Consider the following 24,021-nt stretch of genomic DNA (forward strand, 5'->3'; position numbering starts at 1 on the left):
TGCAAAGCTGCCATAAAATACCTGGAAAATTGGCAATACTCTGTATATAACAACAGATTTACATTTCTAACAGTGTTGTGTCTTACCCTAGTCCTATTTATATTTTTCTTCTTCTTGATTCCAAATGATTTTATTCAGCTAAGGCTAGACCCTTCAAACTGCTGGGGTTAAATACAAAGTTAATTAACTGCTTCACTACTAGAGATCCTTCAAATTGCTGGGATTAAATACAAAGTTAATTAACTGCTTCACTACTAGAGATCTAAAAATCACCCAGGTGACCTCTCTCGCTCTCTCTCTCGCTTTTCATGCAACTTCCAAGCTGTTTTATTCAATGGAATAAGGATTGCCAGGCGTGACGAGGTTCATTAAGGCTAAATCCTACTCCAGTTCAAAAAGTCTATTCCAAATAAAATAAAATAATCTGGAAGCAGCATAAAAATTAAATGGATATCATCAGACTAAAGGAGTCATCAGGCATCTCACTTGTGGGGAATATTTACCTAACCACTTGATGGCAATGTTATAAATCACTACCACCTTCTGTCGAAACAAAATGAATTACAAGACTTTGAACATGTAGAATAATAACACAACACAATACTTATATCTGTAATTCAATATAGACAAAACAAACCTTTATTACACTGCTCTTAACCTTATAAACAAAAAAATCCCAAGAAGGGTACAGGATGCATCATATCATTAAACTTGACTCATCATTAAGCTCATCTGTAACAACCAATCCCATTTTACCCCTTTTGAGGCATACAAGCCTAAGGATAGGCTACTGTGGTCCAGTAAATTTAGGTACCAATGACCACCCTACTTCCCTTGGTGGCATTACATTATCAAAGACTCTCCACTCACCTCTTGGGGATCAAACCTATGTAAGGCTGTCACTCTAACTGATGTGTTCTAATTGCTTGACCACCTGGAGCCACATAGGCTAACGTAACATTTTCCTTACATATATCTATACCAGACTGCACAACCTCTTACTTGCCAAAAACAATATTGTACATTCTAAACCTAACTGCTCTCCACTCAGCCATCCCCCACACTACAGCTGACAGTCATGTACTACAACATTGCAAGGTGCTCAGTGTCACTAAAAATAGTGCAGTCAACATTTGCTAACAGCTTTCTCATCTAGTAATGTATACTTGACCAAGTTCTTTAGTTCTACATGTAATGATTAATATAACCTAGTTCTTTAATATACTTACCATGTCCTTAAAAGCACTCTACTGTCAAGAACATATGATCAAATGATCAGTTATGTGGAAGCTTATTATTATTCTAAAGTTTTCTGAATACAGAGATCCCTTGGTTATTGCATACTTGGTTATAGCGGTTTTTATCATCACTGCAAGACAAAAATCTGCACTCCCGCCGTTATTGTGCATTTTTCAGCTAAAATCCATTGTTACTGCACACCTGACCTGGTTACGGCTGACAATGATGTTGCAGTATCTCTGGCTTTTAACAGCTTTGAGAGATTCAAAGATGAAGTTCTACTTGAGGAGTTAATCCCCGGTGGTGAAGCCCTCTCTCTCTCCATCCCCTAGCTTCACAACCTCTTGCCTCAAGCCCACCTCAGGTCTCTCCATGGTATGTGTTTCTTCCTTATTGTGCCCTTTCATCACTTCTATTAACCTAACCATGCCTGTGTGTGTTTCTGATACTAACCATAGATGTATGTATGTATTTCAAAGGTGTAAACTATTGTAAAGAGAAGGTCTGGGTTTTTGAGTGGGGTGCCCAGTACCAATTAGGATATATCCCACTGGTCAAGCAAGAGGGAAAGTGGCCAAGTGCAATTTGTTACAAGGGTGTGGGAAGTAATTCCATCTTATGCAGTGTTTGTGATAAGTGGGTGTATAAGAAATGTAGTGGTATTACAGGTAGACTGCGAGATAATGCTGATTTCATGTGTGCGGTGTGTCGGGGAGAGCAGGTCGAGATTGTCAGGCGTGAAAGGATTGAACTTGCTGGTGAGTCTCTTGAGTGTGTGGAAGAGTTTTGTTATTTGGGGGACATGTTATGTGCTGGAGGTGGGGCAGGAGATAGCTCAGTGGCTAGAGTGAGGAGTGGTTGGAAGAAGTTCAAGGAGCTGTTGCCTCTCCTGACACTGAGAGGGCTCCCCCTCTGTGCTAAGGGATCTTTGTAAGCTGCATGTGTTAGGAGTGTATTGCTGTATGGTAGTGAGACCTGGGCAGTAATGGAAGAGGATATTCGCAGGCTCAAATGTTCAGAAATAGCAATGATTAGGTGGATGTGCAGTGCGTCTTTGAGTGCAAGGCCTGGGAAGTTGGGGGGACTAGGTTTATCATGGAAGAGTTGAGAGGTAGGATGGGACTGGAGTGTATTGGTATTGTGATGAGAGGTAGACTGAGATGGTTTGGGCATGTGGACAGGATGGGGGATGAAAACTGGGTGCAGAAAGTGAGGAGTGTTAATGTTGGGGATACGGTAGTGAGAGGTAGACCGAAAAAAGACCTGGGACAAGGTCGCTGAATGTGACCTCAGGGTTAAGGGACTAAATAGAGAAGCTGCCAGAGATCGAGCAGCATGGAGAGCAGCCATTAGGTGACCAAGGCCAATGCATGCAAGCATGCTGAAGCCTTCAAAAACAAAAACAACAAAAAATGACAACGTTCTAGGATATACAGTATCCCATAGGTTCAATGATTTCATTACCACGCACTAGGCTCAGTACCAATTGTGCGTGATAACCAAGGGATCACTGTACATATAAATTATAAATGATCACACTGGAACCCATACGCTTGCCTTGAGCAAGAAATACTGGTATATTAACCAAAAATTGTGCAATAAAAAAACTACACTAAGAGTGAAGCAGGTAAGTTTAATTTTGAACTTATTCACCTCTAAGAGACACTGGAAGTGGAACAGTAGTAGTTTACTTTCTACAATCAAAATTTCAAAGCTCAAACAAAAAATACACATGCCATTAACTATTCTTAAATCATGAATACACTTGTATAGTACCCAAAAAGAGTTTCATCTGGAAATGTTAAAAACTTAGCAGCAATGGCAACACAGTATTCTAGTCCAATATGTAGTTCAGTGCACAAATTTGTCATCACTGTCCCATGTCTCACGGCCTGATGCGTGAAAAATATCCTCTGGCCTATATTCCAAAGGGAATCAAAGTTTAAGTACAAAATGCTCAGGAAGAAAGAGAAAAAAAATATACCGTAATAATTCTTATACCTGTAACAAAAGAAACATAACTTAAAGCATGATGTAACCACAACTCCTTTGCAGTCAGTGATCAGTTTCTATCAATGAGAGTCATCAACTGTGCAACATGAGTAGCTATGCGTGTACACATTTGACACTGGTCGTATTCTAAGTGTCACAGAGACTTCATGGTCCCCTTTTCTTAGTGATTTATTAAGCATATTAATCCCAGCATTTTCCATTATGATACTTATATACTTCTTACACTGACATACTTTCCCTAAGTAATATAGATACATGATGATAATAAGGTGTCAAGTGCCAAAACAAAACTGCTGAGGAGGAGGCACCAGTCTCCTATGCCACCTAGAATATGGTCCAGTGATGCAATGTTTTCAATATATCCATGTCCTCATTCCACATATTTGTCCACACTGTCTCTCACCCTAATACTGTAAGGCTTGTGGCACACCATTTACAGTTTTAGACTTTAGAACATCATTTTCAAAGGTCATCACGGTCTCCTGCCCACCTTCGCTCACTTTCTTGGTTGTGATTTTCTTGCCATTGACATATTTTGTGGAGGTAGAGGAACGCTTCACACCAGGACCTCCAAGATTAGAGAATGTGTGAGAGGAGAATGATGTGAATCCCCCACCACTCTCAATCCCCTCCAGACCTGAGAAGGAAGAGAACATGGAGGGGCCGAAGAGTGAACCGAAAGGAGTGAAGAAGTTGCTGGAGAGTGAGTTGTGATGATTGATGTGTTGCGCTGCCGCCCCATTGTGGCTGGATCCCCGCTGCCTGGCTTGTTTCCGACGCCGGTTGTTCTGCCCAAGGGGGTCAAAGGGATCAAAGTTGAAGAGATCTGCAAATGGGTCCCCTCCAAAGAACTCCCTGAAGACTTCCTCTGGGTCTCTGAACGTGAAGGTGGGGAAGGTGTAGTCGAAGTCGTCATCAAAGCGGTAATGATGGCGGGTGGTGCGGGATGTGCGCGGACGAGTTGGTCCGGGTCCACCACCACTTTGCAGACCCTCCTTTCCAAATTGGTCGTAGATCTGCAAAGTTATTTCTATATTACTATTTAAAGATTACTTTTATAAGAGTCGATGGATGCAAAAGATTAATGTGCAATAAAGAGCAGTATGGAAGTTAAGAAAGCTGAGAATTTCACAAGGGATTTAAATTAATGTGTGAGGAATGTACATCCGACAACAATATGACAAGAAATTGTCATCTCTACCTAACTCAGCTATTTGACGATTATTGTTTTAATGGTGAATGAATTAAATAATTGAAAGTATGAAAAACTTTTACGAAATCTGAGAAAGCTAAACACTTGACAAAGGATCAAGTTAGATGAATGAAGAATGTACAAAGAAGCTTATACCAAGTAGACATCCCCCTTTTAATTTGGTAACAGAGAGAATGAATGACTCACAGACATCTGAACCAAATAATAATAAAAATCATGTGGATGGCTTTACTTGCAAGGGGGATTCAGGTTATGAAAGGCTTTAACCCCTTCCAAGCTGCAGACCTCATATGAGGCACAATGTAGGTCTGCATGGGCCAAGCTGCAAGCCTCACACGAGGTACAGTTTACCATTCATCCATCATCCAATCCTACATTGCCCCAAGAGGAGCGTCGGAGCCCGGGGCTAGGCAGTTGGTCTCGACATTTAAGATGAGAGTGACCAGCCTCACTCATCCCTGAATGGCATTACATGAGCAATCAACCCCAACCACCCCTTGGATATAAACCTTCACCGGCTCAATCTGACTGGAGCACAATAATTACCCACTAAACCACCAGGTGCCAAAATTTGGTTATATGGTTACCACCCAGCGTAGTAAATGGCTTCCTGGTGTACAGGAAACCATTTGGCTTGTCACTCAGTGTAGAGTCACCCACAGACAGAAGGAAAAGGAAAGAATGAAGGAAAGAAAGACAGAAGAGGAAGTGTAAAGTCACCTGTAGGCAGAGGGACACTGATTATAATACAATGACTCAGGGGAGATGAACTATCTTACAAATAATAAGCCCTGCTGGGGTTAATAATGTCTGGTGTGGTTTATTTCACAGGGCATGCTGTTTGAAAATTCACCAACTTTTATGGTCTCTTTCTTTGTTTCTTGATCCTACCTCACCCCATATTTTATGTGAAAATTAGGGTTGGATTGATAATGAGAATTTTATTTTAAATATTTCCTTTAAATTACAAGTTGCTGGGGTATGATTATGAACATAAGCAATTCAACCTACAGTACTGTACCAAAAAATAATAATAATAAAAAAATACATACATAATAAAAGTGTTCACTATTAGTTGGTTATCAGAAACCAATGCCCTTGAAGGCAAATATATGGTCAGGCTGGCATTGCTGGTGTGAATATTTGTGCTACATTATGACAAGCTTAATATCATACTAATAAATCTTGATTGGCAGGTCCATAAAAGCTGAAAAAAGACTAAGACGATGTATACCAAGTACGCTGAATATAAGAAGTGGGAGGGAGGTTATTGGCTGGTCTTCTGTACAAGAAACAGTGCCTGTGTGAAAGAGGGACCCATGCACAGTCACTATAGAAAATTATCATTAACAATTAAAAACAATGTTAAATACTGCATTACAAGTCAGTTCATACACTGTATGTATGTATGTATGTATAAATATCTATCTATCTATTGCCAGATGCCTTAATCCTGTCAGGGGTGGCCACAAACAAATCGCCTCCATGTGCCCTGTCCCTCGCCATTTCACTGCCCTGCTCCCAGCTCATCCCCCCCCCCTCTCTCATATACCTCTCCACTCCATCCCTCCATTTCATCCTTGGCCTCCCCCTCCCTCTTCCCCCCCCTCCACCTCACTCACATACATTCTCCTTGTCAATCTCATTCTCCATCCTCTTCACATGGCCAAACCACCTCAATGTGTCTCTCCTAATGCTTCCTATCACATCCACAACACAATGCTACTTCACTTCCTCATTTGTCAGTCTCTCTCTCCATGTGACTCCATATGCTCCTCTCAAGTAACTCATTTCCACTGCTCTCACTCTTCACTTCTGTCCCTGCAACAAGGTCCAAGCTTCACTTCCAAAGGTTACTGTTGGTATCACAATACTGTCATGTAGTAACATTTTCACTTCCATGCTCACTTCCCTGTTTCTTATCACTGCTTTCAAGGAACCAGCAACCTTTCTTCCTTGATGTACCCTTTCAAGCACTTCACCCTCTAAACTTCCATCCTTACTCATCACACTACCCAAGTACTTAAATGCACTCTCATTTTCTATTTCCTCCTCATCCAACACCATTCCATATTCACTGACTTCACTTCTCTCGAAGAACTTTACTCTTCCCTACATTCACCTTTAGATTCCATTTCATACACATTCTCCCAAACTCATTCACCAAGACTTGCAGCTCCCCTTTGTCTTCACTTAACACAGTATCATCTGCAAACAACAGTACAAGGAGTTTCCAAACTGCCCTCTATCATTATGGCCACTCCAACATCCACTGCCCTACCTTTTATCTCTTTTATTACCCCATCCATATACAGACTGAACACCATGAAGACATGACACATCCCTGTTTCAATCCAACCTTCAAACAGAAAAATTCACTCAGTTCACTATCCACAGGCATTGCAGTCTTAGTACCCTTATGAATACTCTTCACAGCATTCAACAACTTCCCATCAACTTACTTTCTACAATCCTTGTCTATCCACCCTGTCATATGCTTTCTCCAAATCCATGAAGGCCCCATACAACTTCTTTCCCTTCTCTAGAAACTTTTCCACTAAAGATCTAAGAATGAATATCTGATCTACACAACCTCTTCCCTTCCTAAAACCTCCCTGTTCTTCTCCAAATAATTCATCTGTTATTTCCCTGTCAATAAGTAACCAACTTTCTATTACACTAGGAAGACAAATGACCCTATGACTACCACACTTCTTTTTCCCCTTTCCCTTTGTACAGGGGAATAATTATACCTGACTACCAATCCTCCAGGACTCTACCTTCCTCCCAGGCCAATCTGCACATCTTCCATATCCATTCTACTACTGTCTCTCCCCCATTCTTCAGCATTTCACCACACTCCATCAGTTCCTGAGGCTTTCCCCATTTTGACTTTCTTCATTGCTTCCACAACTTCCATCCTACTGATTTCTTGATCTCTTCTCACATTCTTCCATCTCCCAAGCAATTCCTCAGCCACTTATACTCGCATTGCCTTCATTCTCTATGTTCAACAATTCCTAAAAGTGTTCTCTCCATCTGCTCACTTCTTCTCCCTTTTCCCCTAGTAATCTACCATTTTTATCTTTCACTCCCAAACTAACTTCTTAGACACCCTGTCTAACTCTCTTTACCTCTTTCCAGAACATTTTCACACATTCCCTCCACTTTACAGTCAGATTCCTGCCAAATTCCTCAGCCACTCTCTTTTTATTTTCTCTTGCTAACATTTTCACCTCTCTCTTCCTCTCTACATATAACTCTCTCTTCAGACTCAACTTCTTCCATGCCTCTGTTTCTCATCCACTCACTACATGCTATCTTCTTTTGTGCCACAGCCTGTCCCACCTCTTCATTCCACCATGCTGTTCCCTGCACCTCCTTTCATCTTCTCTTCACCTCACATGCTGCACAGATTTCTGTGAATATCTTGCACACACCTTCCATCTCCCCCATCTGCTCCATTCCATATTTATCCAAACGCTCCTCCACTTCTCTCTTTTATTCTGCCTTTTTTCCATCCTCTTGTAACCTTTCCACCCTACTTGTATGAACTATTTTCTCCTGTTCTTTCCTTCTTCTATTTCTCCATTTCATTTGGACCTTGATTCTCACCACCACCAAGTGATGGTCAGAAAGTCCACTCCCCCAACCTCTATGTACGCTTGCATCCATTACACACCTTCTCATTCTTTCATCCACACACACATAATCAATCATTGCCTTGCATTCATTCAGTTCACCATCAACCCTTCTCATCACTCACCACATATACCTATGGATCATTTTGTGTCTGAAGAGGGTACTGGCTATCACCAACCCCCTCCCGGCACATATGTCCATAAAAGCACTGCCATTCTCATCCATCTCTGCAGGCACACCCCACTCACCAACTACTCCATCCAACTTCACATTCCCTACCTTTCCATTCATATCTCCAATCAAAAACACACTCTCAATCCTTTCAAACTTTTCCATACACACTTCCACATTTGTCCAGAACTCCTCTCTCACTCTGCTTGCACGATCTTGCATTGGCGCACACACGCACACAATCGCCCACATTTGTAGTCCAACTTTCAATCTCACCCACACAATCCTTGAGCCAACTGAACCATACTCCATTCTATTCTCCTTCCATCTGTTACTCAAAACAATACACACTTCTTCTTTTGCCCTCTGATTCTCACCTACTCCTCCTCATATACCCCATCCAAACTCCCATTCTCTCACCTCTCCATTTAGTTTCAGTTAATCCACATACATCCACTTTCACACGCTCAAGCACCTGAACAATCTCTCTCTCTTTCACCTCACCACTTGCACCCCTTACATTCCATGTTGTAATCCACACACACACACACACACACACACACACACATATATATATATATATATATATATATATATATATATATATATATACAGTAGAACCTCTTTGGTCTGGACCCCTTTGATCCGGATTTCTGTTAATTCGGACAAAACTTAAAAATAATCAGCTCCAAAAATATGCTGAAAGTAATTCTAAAGTCATTTTCAGTATTGGTGTGGAAAGCGATCGTCATTCGTTTAGTCTCAGATCACGCTAGGTCGCAACATGGGCGCCTGTTTAAACACACGCTAGCATTCGTTCCATCAACTAGTTCACCAACCATTTATATTTTTACGCTGTATTTCAAAAGTTAATCCTCCTTACCACGCCCCCTTAATGCAAGTGTAGCTTCTGCAATGGATAAAGGTGTTAAAAGGAAGCATGTAACACTAAGTACTGCAGATAAAGTGAAAATACTGGATAAACTAGAGGCTGGTGTTCCTCCAGGAAAACTTGTGAACGAGTTTGGTATTGCCGAACAAACTGTGTCGGACATCAAGAAAAACAAAGATAAAATTAGACAGTTTGCTTTAAATTTGATGTTACAAATAGTGACTGTTGTGAAAATAAAAGAAAAACTCTAAAAATGCCGCATATGTTAATAATTAACAAACATACCATATGTAGATAGTTTTTGGTATGAACTGGAGATTACCCTGATGGTCCGGACAATCTGCTAATTCGGACAACCCTTCCCCCCATATAGTCCGAATGAGAGAGGTTCTACTGCATATATATATATATATATATATATATATATATATATATATACACACACATCAGTCTCCGTGGTACAGTGATAAAGTGAACGTTTTTGTACACTGGAGAACGAGGGTTCGCGCCCCACCAAGTAATAAACTTTGCGTGCAATCTTCTGACCATGTACTGCTTTGGCTTGCATCCAGTCGGCTTGCGCGGGCTGATTACACTTGGTTCACGGAATACACACACATCCAAAGCCACTCCAAAACTACAGTAGGGCACCAAGTTTCACGACAACAGGTTTCGCAAATTCAACTTTCGCGGCATAGACCAAATATTCCTGAACTTCCACTTTCGCGTGAAAAAAAAAATTGAGTTTTGCATACAAATTTCGGGTTTTGGGCAATAATTTGAACTCTGTATTATCTGAGTCACCTGCCCACAACCCGCTGCCATCTTGAATGACGTCATGTCAATACTCAGTCTACCCACTCCCACCACTGTGTACGAACGCCACTGGCTCCACTGTGTTGGATTCTCACAGTTCAATGGCCTCTACCAAACCTGGTGGTGTGGAGAAAGGGCCTGGATGTAGCGGTGGTGATAAAAAGTGCCCGGGACCTTCAAAATCAGGAGGAAAGGCTAAGGCAAAAAAAGAGTATCGTGTTGGAATGGCTGGTGGGACCCAATAACCCTGCCACGTGCCTTGGATACTTATTGGATACTTACCCCCAGCATCCACTAAACACCTCAACCTGGTCTGTGGTATGTTTCTCCTCATATAATGTGTATTTATTGTTTGTATCTCACAATGCAATGTACAATATTGATTTGATGTACTGTACTGTACTGTATTGCAAGTGAAAATGAAAATCTGGTGTTACTTTAGGATAGCCAGGAAGCAATTAGCATTTTTGTCATAAGGACAATGCCACAACTCTTGCACAGTATTTTTGGTCCCAATTAGGTGCAAAAATTGGTGTCCCACTGTACAATCACACTTACAACCACTTGTCACCCTACATACAACCTCTTCCACACAGCTTAAGCCACTTGGTAGAGATATATAGGCTGTATCGTCCCCACTTCGGTCGGGATAGGCCGGTCCTGCAGTGGACACACAAACGACTGACAACGAAGATGACGATGATGATATATACATACATATATATATATATATATATATATATATATACATACATATATATATATATATATATATATATATATATATATATTCTGTATATATATATAATCTCTCTCTCTCTCCACCATCATCATCATCCAATCCTACATTGCCCCATGAGAAGCGTAGGAGCCCGGGGCAAGGCAGTTGGTCCTGACATTTAAGATGAGAGTGACTATAGATATATATATATATATATATATATACAGTAATCTTCCCAATAACCGATGTAATACAGCCAAAGTCATGTCTGGGAAGTGGATTTGTCCAGATACTGGGCCCCTGCCTCCTGGACTGGTACTTATAGACCCTAACCCTGCCTAACTTTGAAAGCCACCTAAATAACTCCCTACTGGACATCCATAGCACCTATGTAAGACCCTATTCACACAAATAAGGGACATGAAGCATGAAATAAATGAAAAGGAACCGGAGAATGAGGAATTAGAAATGAGTATGGTAAATATTTCGCAGCGTACAGGGTACTTACAGCACGTCCGTGGCCGCCTCCTCTAAGGCTCTGGCAGTGTTGAAAATGCTCTTGAAGCACATACAGTAATCCAGTGTTGTGCTACACTTAATTCTTTGCACTGTGAGTTATAATTGTTTAACAGTGCACATTTTGTTCTTAATTGTGCAAGCCAGTTTAAACCGCCAGTTTGCACTCCACACGTAATCCTTTGCACTCTAAATTCTAATTTCTGAACACTGCACAACACTATAAATTCCCATGTGGTCTAGTGGTGAGGTATTGCAGTTTATTCACTGTTTATTCACAAAAATGAGCATCCGCAGCATCCATTGTAATAAGCATCTACTCACGATGGTAGTTAGGCAGTAACTGGGGAGGGGAGAGGCAGCAGGGGTCCAGCGGCCGTGCGTAAACACAGCTGTTTGGTGCCGCGCACCAAGTTCAAATTACGGGTGGGAAAAAATTCACATTTTTTTTTTTTTTTCCTGAAGGCCCAGGCCCAAATGGATTACTGTATATATATATATATATATATATATATATACACACACATATATACAGAATATATATATATATACATATATATATATACAGTAATCACTCCAATATCCGGATCAATAGAGCCATCGGTAGGTTCGGATATTGGTTTTGTCCGGATATTGGGCCCCAGCTTATGGACTTGTACTTACGGACCCTAACACAGAGAAACACCTATACAACTCCCTCCGGACATGCATAGCACCTATTTAACACCCAAATCACACCAATAAGGCACATAAATGACTGAAATAAATGCAATAGACACATAAAATGTGGGTTTAGAAGTATGTTCATACATTAATAAACATTCTGGTACTTATGGACTCTAACCGAACCTAACCTAACCGAACCTAACCGAACTCTGAAAAACCCATTCCTACTGCACATGCATGAGGTAAGTTTAGTATGGAAAGAAGTACAGTATGACACTTTCTGGTAAGTATAGTATGGGAAAAAATACAATATGAAACATTCTGGTAAATATAGTATGGAAAATAGTACAACATGAAACATTTTGGCTACTTACAGCAAGTCCCTGGCCACCTCGATGAATAACCGCCTCCTCTCGGACTCTGACAGTAAGAACGATTTCCTGAAGCACTTGCACTACACTCTTCCTGAAGTCTTGCACTGAACTTAGTCACTAACACACAGAAGTCCGTTCTTTTCACAGTGTTCACTTTAGTCCAAATAATGTTCCATTAAATTTAAGTGTTGCACATTAACTTTTCCCAAGTTTTTTAAGTTTCCAAAGCCAAAACAAAGAAGGTTAGTTACGTTAAATTTCTTTTCTACTTAGTCTTTTCTCCCAACTTGAAAACCTTAACACAACACACCGTTTTTTTCACTGCACAACACTCAAAATTCCCGTGTGGTCTAGTGGAGAAGTTCTTGCTGTTTATTCACTGTCAGAGCCCGAGAGTATCACTGGCAGGCGTCCAAGGGGTGCATCGGTGGGTAGTGGTGATGGCGTACCGACTACAGAAGACTCTGAAGACAGCCGCAAACTCACGTCGAGCGGTGACTCCACTGTAGCTGATGTGCTGGGCTGTGGCTCGGAGCATGAGGGCCTGTCTTGGGGAGGCAACGGAGTGGAACCAGGGCTTGGCACAGCGGGGGTCACGGGCCTGAAAAACTGTCAATCGTTGACTGACGCAAGGACCGACGATTCTGGCGATTGATGATGCGCTGCCGGAAAGCACGCACTTCCTCCACGAGTCCCAAGGGCCCCATCTCCCTGTCGCAGTCCGGGTGTTCCAGGTAGTCTAGGACGAACTCTAGATGTTCCCGGAGTGCGCTCAGCTTGGGGATGGCTGGAGTAGTGTCCTGCTGGGCGGAGTCTGCATCATCATCGCCTTCGTCGTCGGAATCTTCAAGTTCGGGACTGACACCAGCAACCGAAGACGCGATCTCGATATCAGACAACGTCTGATACCCAGGATCGCCCTCGTCGTCGTCCAACCACTCACGAACATCGTCCACATCAACATCGTCGCCGTGCGTACGAAGCCGTGCATGGAAGTCATCCACGTCAAACCCTAGGAAATCGTACTCCACATCTGTTCCGAGAAGCAGACGAGACCAACCATTTTCAAGAGTTTTCACAGGGACTTCCTTCCATGCACTAGCCCAGTTGTACAGCGCAGACTTGATGTTGTAGCGGCGAAGGTTTTCCAAAGTCCGCTTGCCTCGAGTGTCACGTCCTTCCCTGCGCTCGTCCTCGTCCTCGAGAACCACCATCACCTCGTCCAGGAACTTCCGACGGTACAGGCGCTTTGTTGCCACGATCACTCCTTGGTCCATTGGTTGAATGAGAGCAGTCGTATTAGGTGGCAGAAACATGCACCTAATACGGCCATTCTCAGCAACCAAGTCCTTGTCGCACGGGTGGGCAGGTGCATTGTCGAGGAGAAGGAGAGCCTTTACCTGGTCGCGAGGAATTCCCAGTGTCTTCGTCTGGTAATGTATGACCTCCTTGACGAAGTGATGGTGAAACCAGTCTTTGAAAATCACAGCTGTGAACCATGCTTTCAAAGAATGGTACCATACGACAGGAAGGACATCCATCACCCCACGAAGGCACCGAGGCTGCTTTGCACGGCCAACAATAACGGGCTTAAGCCGGTGCATGCCGTTAGCATTGGCACAACACAAAGCAGATATCCGTTCCTTAGAAAGCTTGCGGCCAGGTACACGCTTCTCCGTCTCATCGGCGAGAGTGTTCGTTGGCACCGAGCGATAGAATAGGCCAGTTTCGTCAGCGTTATAGACTTGACCGAGAGTGAGGCCCTCCCTGTCGATCAAGCCTTTCACCTTGTGCCGAAACTCGTCCACTCCATCCTCGTTAGCGTCCAATGCTTCGCCATGTGCTTTACGGTTAGTAAGGCCATGTCGCAACTTGAACGCGAAGAGCCAACCCTCGGATGCCTTGAAGTCTAGGGCGTCGTGAAGCCTTGCAAACTTCTCAGCAGCAGCCTTCAGCTCCGTTCCACGTACCATCACACCAGCTGCACGTTGCTGTCGATACCAAATCAACGTGGAGCGGTCGATCTCTGCATACTTGGGAGTAAACATAACCTTCCTCTCCACGTTGCGTTTGCTTCTCGACGAGAAGTCAGCCGTGTACTGCATGAGCTTGTCTCGGGAACGCTTGATATCAAACAAAGTCGACCGGGCCAGGTTGAACTCGCGGAGAATGCGAGAGGAAGACCAACCCGCATCAACCTTCTCCAATATCTCCCGTTTCTTCTCCAGAGTCAACACCACTCTCTTCCTTTTCTCAGGAGGCGGGGCCATCATCACACACACTAAGAGTAGGGCAGAGAGCAGCAGGAGGCCTTGCAGCAAGTACGGCACCACCACAAAAGCGAGCACGTGGGCAGCCATTACGAAGAGCGCAGGTCCAGTCGCGGTGAGAGACAGGCGGGAAGTGGGGAGGATGCAGCGGCGCTCTATCGGACGTCGGAGGAATGACGAACCAAAACAATGCTCTCACGCGGCGCGCGCGGCAAGTTCAAATTACGGACGGCAAAAAATCGGTTTTTTTTCCAATTTTTTTGGATTTTCGGACCATTTTGGGAATGTTTGATCCCAGGACGATAAGGTTCGGTTAGTGGGGATGTTCGGTTATTGGGCGTCCGGATATTAGAGTGATTACTGTACACATATATATACAGTACCCTCGCGTCCAACACAGTAATATTGTCATGCATGGGTCCCGTGTTGGACCAAAAACGTGTTGGACAAACAACAGAGCTTATGGGGAAAAATGAATTATGTCAGCAACCCTAGGAAAAGTCACCCTAAATATCTACCATATACCTATACATATATTGGTACTACTGTAATTATAATAAATGGTACTGTACTATGAATGATAACTAACCTTTCAGGACAGTGTTGGTGGGCTTTGCTGGGAATGGAAGGTGATATCCGAGGCTGTAGGTAGTCCTACTGGGTCCCTGGAGGATGGCAGGTGGCATCACTAGCGGATAATGGCTGCTGCTCCTCCTCAACTTCCCTCATAAATCCTTTGAACTTCCTCTCCCCTTTCTTCTGCCTCTCGATGAATTCTAGCTTGGTGGCCTGAGGGAGGTGCCACCACTTCTTGGGGTTCTCAGAAGGCTTCCTAGGCATCGTGAGCAGGGTAAAATGCAGTAGCAAGGGCAGAAAATGCAGCGAGAAAAAAGCACTGTCCAATGTGAATTATGCGACTGAATGGCACTGTGGCGGGAGAAATTTAAACAAAACATCATGTGAGAGCAGAAGTGTTTTTCATTGGGCGACAACACAATCACGTCATGATAGCGGGTGGGGGATTCTACTTGATTGGAAGTTTGACTGGCTGTCAGTGTCACTGGAATGTCCAGTATGACCGTGTTGGACCAGGGGTGATCGTGCTAGAGGCGAACTCTGCAGATTTCGCCCACTTCTCGGAGCTCCATCAGTGTTATGCTTAAGCACCCGTTTTACAGTACTGTACTTAAATCGTATTAAATCGTACTAATTTTTTGCTCTCCGTGCTGGACGCGAATCGTGCTGGACAAACGCGTGTTGGACGCGAGGGTACTGTGTGTGTGTGTGTGTGTGTGTGTGTATATATATATACAGTATATATATATATATATATATATACAGTGGAAGCTCGATCATCCAGGCTCGGATTATCCAGCTTTCAGTATATCCGGGCCATGACCGAATGGTTCAGTGGTACAGTAATACATAGAATTATCCGTATGATAGCTCCGGTTTGAACAGGAAGCATCCCGTTGCTAGGGAGCGAGGCATGGGTAAACCAGAGAGAGTCTGCTCGCCCTGCCCCCACCCACACCTCCTGCTCACAACTCGATCACAAGGGTGGTACGGTGGAGTTTGGTGAGGCAACTGATACTCCTGACCTAGCCTAACCTTGCTTAACTACTTAATAATTTAAAATAATTCAACCTAACCTGACCTAACCTGGGCTCCAGTTGGGAAATTGGGAAACTTAATCCACTTTTGTGTACGATGAGTTTCTTCCATTATGCCCCAAGCAATCGTAAGTACGGCTTAAAGAACGTGATAATAAAAGAGAAAATCTTTCAGCAAGAGAAGGTAATTTACTACCCTCAAAATATAAAAACACAGAAAACAAACTGGAGGAATATGAAGTGAATTGGTGAAGTCTTTAGGCTGTATGCTTAAAGAAAAAGTAATGAGTTTCTCAATTTTAGGAAACGAAATGGAACAAGAATGTATGCTTTAAAAAAAAAAAAAAAAAAAAAAAAAAAACTGTGCTCGTAAGTTAGCATTCAGTTCTGCATTCTTCGTTAGATGTCGCGCTTCCCAACACATTTCGGACCGACAGAGCATAGTTATTTCTTCCTCTAACATTTACTGTTCATTCTTTTGTTTGTTCTTAACCCCTAAAACGCGGCTGTGTACGCGCGATCCCCCCCCTGTGGCGGGATTGTAGCGGGGTCTGAGTACCTGTGGAAAAATATTAGCCAAAAATCATAGATTAACCCTAGAGCATTAAAATTTTTATGGCATATATTACTTACATTCAGCTATCTCCTGAGCCACATGTTGAGCCTTCGTTGACTACCAAAGGACTTGTGAAGACTTGCAAAGTTGGGTAACAAAGTCTTCACTCTCACACCTCCAGAAACCCGGTTTTCTTTCTACCACAGCCTCAATCTGTCACAGTACACTTTATACAACAACGTACAGGTTGTTTGGAATCCGTATTTGTAAATAAGAACTGAAAATAAGGCTAAAATGGACGGAGCGCACGGCCGACATGCAGCGCGGTGGCGATCTTCCCGTCAATATTGTCACATTTGCCTTTTCTCGGCAAAAAACACGTATACTCCTTTTTTTTCCATCATAGGACTTCGCAAACGTTTGCCTGTCACTATTACGGTCATAAAAATCAATGTCACTGCCAGTATTGTGAATTGGGACTGAGGAAGACCACCGCGGCGCGAGTTTATTCAGCCTTACGGCAGGCACTTTATTCTCGCTCCTGTCGGCCACTCGCACTTCATTTCTATCGCTCACTTTCACTGTATCTTTTTTTTTTTGCCTTATTCATCAGTGTCACTGTCCAGTGTTATAAAAATAATATTTTATACACAAAAAACTTTCACTTTCAGAACATAGAATAGGAAAATATGCTTTTATCTTTTTACACTGGAGTGACTGTCACTCGCAATACTTATATGATTACTATGTACAATTATTTACAACAAAAAACACTGTAACTGTCAGTGCTTTTACAAGTACATACACTAATTTACACTCATCAGGCCGTCACTGTCAGCACGTAAAAGAAAACTAAACAATATTATCACTGTCACTCTCAGTATTTTTCCCAATATTTTTACCCTTATTTTCAAAATCTACTTAGGCTGTGGTAGTCGAAAAAACACGGGTAAGCACAGAGGGGAACTTTGCACTCTTTGCACTGCAAGGAGGTGCGCCTAAAAGTTCTTTCCTGCCTGGTAGTGTGGCTGCACACATGACACCTCCTCAGTGCTTTCCCCCTCTTTGCAGTGGCTGGCAGTGGCTCCAGGCAGTGTCGCTGAAGGTAGGCCATACACTGTAGGCGGTCTGGAGGTGTGTGAGGGTGGCGTTTGGGACCTGTAGAAAGCACCTGGCTGTAACGCTGAAGCAGCTGGTGGACACAAGTCTTGGAGAATCTTCTGAGAGAGTAGTTGGCTGGCTTCCTGTTCTTGATTTTATACAGGATGAAGGCGTTCAACATGCACATGTCAATCAAGTGCAAGAACACCTTCCTGTACCAACGACGATTTTTCCTCAGACAGTCAATCTCTCCAATCATCATATCCGACTTGTCCACCAGCCGCATATTGACGTTATAGTCAATTACAGCATCAGGCTTCATCACAGGCTCGCCAGTCCTTCTGTCGACCTTCCCTGTTGCCAGCATTTCACCCTTGTGTACTGTGGTGAGCATGTTCACGACTCTCTTATCATGCCACCTGATCGCAAGCATCTTGTCAGATTTCTTCAGGTGCACGTCTCCCCGCTTTGACTTTTCAGCCTCTGGGAAGGCAGGGTAATGTGCCCTGTTACTTCTGACAGTGCCACAGGAGCCGACGCCGTGTTCAGAAAGGTACTTGGCGAGTTTTGGAGCTGTATAGTAATTGTCCGTATACAGGACATGATTCTCGCCAAAGTACTTTTCCAAAAGCACTTTCACCACAGAACCAGAGAATCCAAGGGGTCAGTCTTATCCAAGTCGACATTGCTGGCGGTGTAGATGACGAAGTCAAGGATGAACCCCGTCTTGCAGTCGCACAGCACGAAAAACTTGATTCCAAAGCGGTGGCGTTTGCTTGGAATGTACTGGACGAACCGAAGACGGCCCCTGAACAATACCAAAGACTCGTCAATCACGACTTTCTTGAAAGGGCGCAAGAACCTCGTAAACTTATCTTTGATCATGTTCAGGATTCCCCTCACTTTCCATAATGGGTCAGTTTGGGAAGGCTCATCATTATTCGCGAAGTGAAGATAAGTCATCAGCTGCCTAAAACAATCGCGGCTCATGTATTTATTGAATATTGGTGTTGGGCACAGCTCGTCGGAACCCCAGTACTCTTCCAACTTATGCTTCCAGTTGTGCGGCATAAGCAACATCAAGGCAATAAATACAAAAAGCTCGCGGATCGTCAAAGGCACCCATGATGCCATCCGCGATGTGGATGGCGTCGCAGCCTCACCTTCTTCTTCGCGAACTGGCGCACATTGCCCCTCGTACCTGTTGGTCTCGGTACAGATGTGCTCCATAACCTCGTCGTCAAGGAAGGCCAACAGGTAGTCAACACATTCACCATCGTCGTCCACAGGGAAGTCAGCCTGAAGTCCACACTCACTTTCGTCAAAGGGCAGATCTTCAGGCACAAAATCTGATCCCTCTGACCACACAAAAGCATCTAAAGTTCCCTGCCTAGGCTGGGAGGTGCTTGGGGCGGCGGGGGGTGAGGCAGGTCGTGTGGGAGTGGGTGAGGCAGGCTGGGCAAAAGTAGGTAAGGGAGAGGCTATCCCAGGCCGTGTTGGTGTTGTGGTGGTGGTGGTGGTGGTTGGAGGGAGATTATCGCTTGGGTCAAGGTCACCCGCGGTGACGTGACTCTGAGTTGCCTAGTGGGAGTTAGCCTAGGGGACTTAACTTTACTGACACGAACACTAGGCCTACGATAACCTCTCATACGTAACATTGCTCGTCTACTTCCCTTTCTCGGTGGTGATGGAGACTCCGATGACTCAGGAGACAGGACAGCAGACGAGGAGGACGAGAGAAGAGGGCTCGGAGAACGTGGCGGGCTTGCGGTGGTGTGGCGTGGCGTAGTGGACAATGGCGGTGCACTGCTGTCTCCACTCCTCTTCCTTTTTTCTCCCTTTCCATATTCGAGGCCCCTTTTCACCGGGGCCTTCCCTGTAGAGGTGCTGGGCACAGTCACAGTTTCCTCCGGCACAGAAATAATCACTTCAGGGCCTGAATCAGCACTCGATTGTGTCTCTGATTCAGCCAGGCTAGACAAAACACCCACGTCACTGCCATAGTCCATAGAGGCTTTCAACAGTTCAGATGCTATGGCCGAGTCACTTAACCCCTTGGTAGTAACTTGTAAAGTTTTGAAGGGCGTAGAGGTAACAAAACCCTTTTTCGGAGGGCTAGAAGGCACGGAACTAGAAGAGCTAGAGCCTGACATGGTGTCACCGTGGCAGATTTGCGTGGACTGACGCTATTCTGGGGCAAACCGCGCGAAAAAATGACAGTGTGACAACTGGGGAAACAAGCGTTTCCCAATAGCAAAAAGTGCTTGCGAGATGACGGCGCAGATTGACACGTATCAGCCATCCGCGCGTTGCCATATCGCACGACGAGGGAGGGCCGCGCATCGGTGTGTCCGTGGGTAAAAAAAAATGAGACTTGGCAACAACCGAGGTCAGTAGTACAAAGGTCAAGTGTGCTAAAAGTAGCTCACGGGTGGCGGGACTGATAGACAATACCAGCTTGAGCCTGCTTGCCCGCGGTTATTCAAAATTAACTCAAATCGCAAACGCGACGACCCGCCGTTTTGCCCTTTGGGCCGACCGTCGCAAATGCGACGATCCCCGTTTTAGGGGTTAAGTGTACTGTATGTGTGAAAGAGTATTAATACAAACAGTAATGCATTCCATTAACCCCATCATAGCTGCCAGCCTCAAACAATGCATTACTGTACCAGTGTCAGGGGTGTTGGGTTAGGGAGAGCTATAAAAACTGCGAACACTTGTGGGAAGGGCACGAAGGTCACTGGTGTGTTTTCACGACCCTCCTCTACCATCTCAAACAGTCAGGCGGTCTGCCACTTCATTTCAGATGTTTTCGCCGATATGTTTAAATGCTAATGTGACATGCACCCTAATTATGAGTAAGTTTCTTCCATTATGCCTGAAACAATCGTAGGCAAGGCTTAAGGAACGTTATGATAATAAGAGAGGAAATCTTTCAGCCAAACGTAATTTACCACCCACAAAATAGGAAGAAAAATACAGAAAACAAACTAGAGCAATATGAATTGATTTGGTAAGGTTATTAGGCTGTATGCTTGGAGGAAAATGTATGAGTTTCACAATTATAGGGCACGAAATGGAACAAACATGTTTACTAATAAGAAAAAATACTTTCATCTCACGTGTTCTCATAAGGTGGCATTCAGTTCCACATTCTTTGTTCGATGTTGCTTCCCAACACATTTCGGACCAACAGAGCATACAGTTATTTCTGCTCCTTACAGTTAAGTGTACATTTATTGCACATTCTTTTGTTCATTCGTGTATGTGTGAAAGAGAGAGTATTGATATGTATTCCATTAACCCCTTCATGGCTGCCAGCCTTGAACAATGCTTTACTGTACCGGTGCCAGTGACGTTGAGTTAGGGAGAGCCATAAAAACTGTGAACAGTTTTGGGAAGGGACGAAGGTCACTGGTATGTTTACACGACCCTACTCTACCATCCCAAACAGCTAGGCGGTCCTTTCATCCCAGATGTTTTCGCTGATATGTTTAAATGGTAAAGTAACATGCACCCTAATATTAGGTTTAAATGCTAATGTAATATGCCCCCTAATTTTATTAATTCTTTCACGAATCATAGCAGATCACAAGATGGGTTTAGGGAGGAGGGGAAAAAGCCAGGTTTACCAGCCGAGTCTTTTCATATCTAAGAAAAAGAAACTGACTTTGTAACTTTGAAAAAATGGTTTCAAGGTCTGCCACAGGAGCGCACAAATTTCTGAACTCACAAACATTGAGGATTTGAGTGGGGTAAACATACGTTCTGCTGTAAGCAGTAAAAGCACCTTACCAAATCAGTTCATCCTGATAGTCTATTATATTTTTCTTATTATTTCTGGGTTGGTAAATAAACATTTCTTGTTAAATCTGTTTCCCCGATGTTTTTAACTGTTCTGGTGTGACGACTCTGTTTGATTCGTTAACGTATTGGCAGAAGACACTGTTCTAATCTAAGTGTTTAAACCTGGCCTAACCTAGCTTAACTGCACCTAATAATTTAACCTAATCTAATCTTCAATTGGGAAACGAAGTCTACATTTGAGTACGATGAGTTTCGCCCATTGTGCTGGAAACAATCGTAGCTACAGCTTTAGAACATGATGGTAATAACAGGGAGGAAATCTTTCCGTAAGAAAACGTGATTTAACGAACTGAATATAGTCTGAAAAATACTGAAACAAGCTGGAGGAATATACACTGAACTGGAAAAGTCTTTCTGGTACTTAAAATGTACATTTAATGGTAAATAAATCAGTCTAACAGTACAGTACTTGTGTTTTGGTTCCGCCGGATTAATCGTGCTTTCGGACCAATCGGGTACCACTTAACACCATATAGCCCGGATAACCGGGCTATCTCTGTATATATATATATATATATATATATATATAAAAAATAAAGCAATCCCTGTACTATCCAGATGCCCGCTTTCCGGACATTGTGGGCCTGGACGTTGGCCCCCCCCCCCCCCAAATAAAATTCCATTTTTCCCCCCCACCTGTAATTTGAAACTGCTGCGTGGCGCCAAACAGCTGTTTACACTACGGCCCCTTCACCCCTTCCTTCTTCCCCCCTCCCCAGCCAGGGTTGCCATTTGGTATTTTTTATAACCAAATGTGGGCCAATTTGGTATTGAAAAGTTTGTTTGGTAGTGAATCGGCATAATCCATTACCAAACAGACTTTTCACATGTATGAAGATACAGAGAATGGAGACAGTGGACTGTCTGCTCTCTTTGATTAATCTGCTAGCATACATAACGCAAAAATAAACATGCTGCTGATTATAGGGAGACTGATTATTTTGATTTGTACATATAATTAGTGAAGAATAATGGTTCCTTTAAGAATCTGGTAATGAAGTTAAATTTGGTAATGAAAATTGAGGAGTTTGGTAATGTCGCCAAGCTCAGATCTGGCAACTCTGTCCCCAGTTACTGCCTAACCATCGTCCAGGGAAGAAGTTCATCGCAATGGATACCGCACCTGCTCATTTTTGTGAATAAACTGCAATACCTCACCACTAGATCAGATGGGAATTTACAGCGTTGTGCTGTGTTAAGAAATTAGAATTTAGAGTGAAAAGGATTAAGTGTGGAGTGCAAAGTGGTGGCTGAAACTGGCGTGGTGCAATCGAGAACAGAATGTGCAGTGTTAAACAATTATAACTCACAATGCAAAGAATTAAGAGTAGCACAACACTGGATTACTGTACGGGCTTCAAGAGCATGTTCACAACTACCAGAGCCTTAAAGGTGGCGGCCACAGACATGCTGTAAGTACCCTGTGCGCTGCTAAGAATATTCCATACTCACTAATTCCTCATTCTCTGGTTCCTTTTCATTTATGTCATGCTTTATATCCATTATTGGTGTGTATAGGGTCGTAAATAGGTTTAAATAAGTGCTATGCATGTCCACTAGGGAGTTATTTAGGTGGCTTTCAAAGTTAGGCTGGGTTAGGGTTGTTAAGTACAAGTCCAGCAGGCAGAGGCCCACTTTCCGGACAGGACCACTTCCCGGACATGCCTTTGCCTCTATTACATCGGACAGTGGAGGGATTACTGTATATCCATCCATCCACGATCCAATCCAATGTTGCCCCTTGAGGAGCATAGAAGCGCAGGGCGAGGCAAGTTGGTCCTGACATTTAAGACGAGAGTGACCAGCCTCACTCATCCCTGAGTGGCATTATGTGTGCAATAAACCCCAACCACCCCTTGGATATATGCCTACATGGGCTCAGTCTGACTGAAGCACCTTAATTACCCACTAAACCATCAGGTGCCATAATTTGGTTATATGGTTACCATCCAGCATAGGAAATGGTTTCCTGGTGTGCAGGAAACCATTTGGCTTGTCACTCAGCGTAATGTCATTCGCAGACAGAAAGAAGAAAGATGGAAAGAAGAGGAGGAAAGAAAGGACATAAGAGGAAGGAAGGAAAGAAGAAAGAGAGGAAAGGGAAGCCACCAAAGTGCAGTACTACACACACTACATACATACATACATACACACACACACACACACACACACATATATATATATATATATATGTATGTGTGTGTGTGTGTGTGTGTGTATACAGTAGACACTCAATTTAACAAACTAATATAAATATACACTCAACCCCCTGCTATCGTGCCTAATTGGTCACAGGAAACGCGCGTGATAGCTGAATATGCGATAGCTGAACTGAACAATCAATGGGAAAA

The 24,021-nt window shown here is 43.5% G+C and overlaps 1 protein-coding gene across 2 annotated transcripts in view; it reads right to left on the reverse strand.

Annotated features, from left to right (window-relative positions):
- Window positions 1-287: 287 nt before the first annotated feature.
- The window catches only part of LOC145410046 (dnaJ homolog subfamily B member 6-like), a 46,745-nt gene continuing 23,011 nt past the window's right edge, over window positions 288-24,021 (reverse strand). For both annotated transcript variants that reach the window (XM_080280261.1, XM_080280260.1), the window contains exon 3: window positions 288-4,268. In XM_080280261.1, coding sequence (XP_080136387.1) covers window positions 3,657-4,268 — 612 coding nt within the window. In that variant the 3' untranslated portion in view covers window positions 288-3,656. The remainder of the gene's footprint in view (window positions 4,269-24,021) is intronic.

The sequence above is a fragment of the Coenobita brevimanus genome, chromosome 84 (genome assembly GCF_032717465.1).
Source record: "Coenobita brevimanus isolate Jiangsu-jjx chromosome 84, ASM3271746v2, whole genome shotgun sequence".
NCBI lineage: Eukaryota > Metazoa > Arthropoda > Malacostraca > Decapoda > Coenobitidae > Coenobita > Coenobita brevimanus.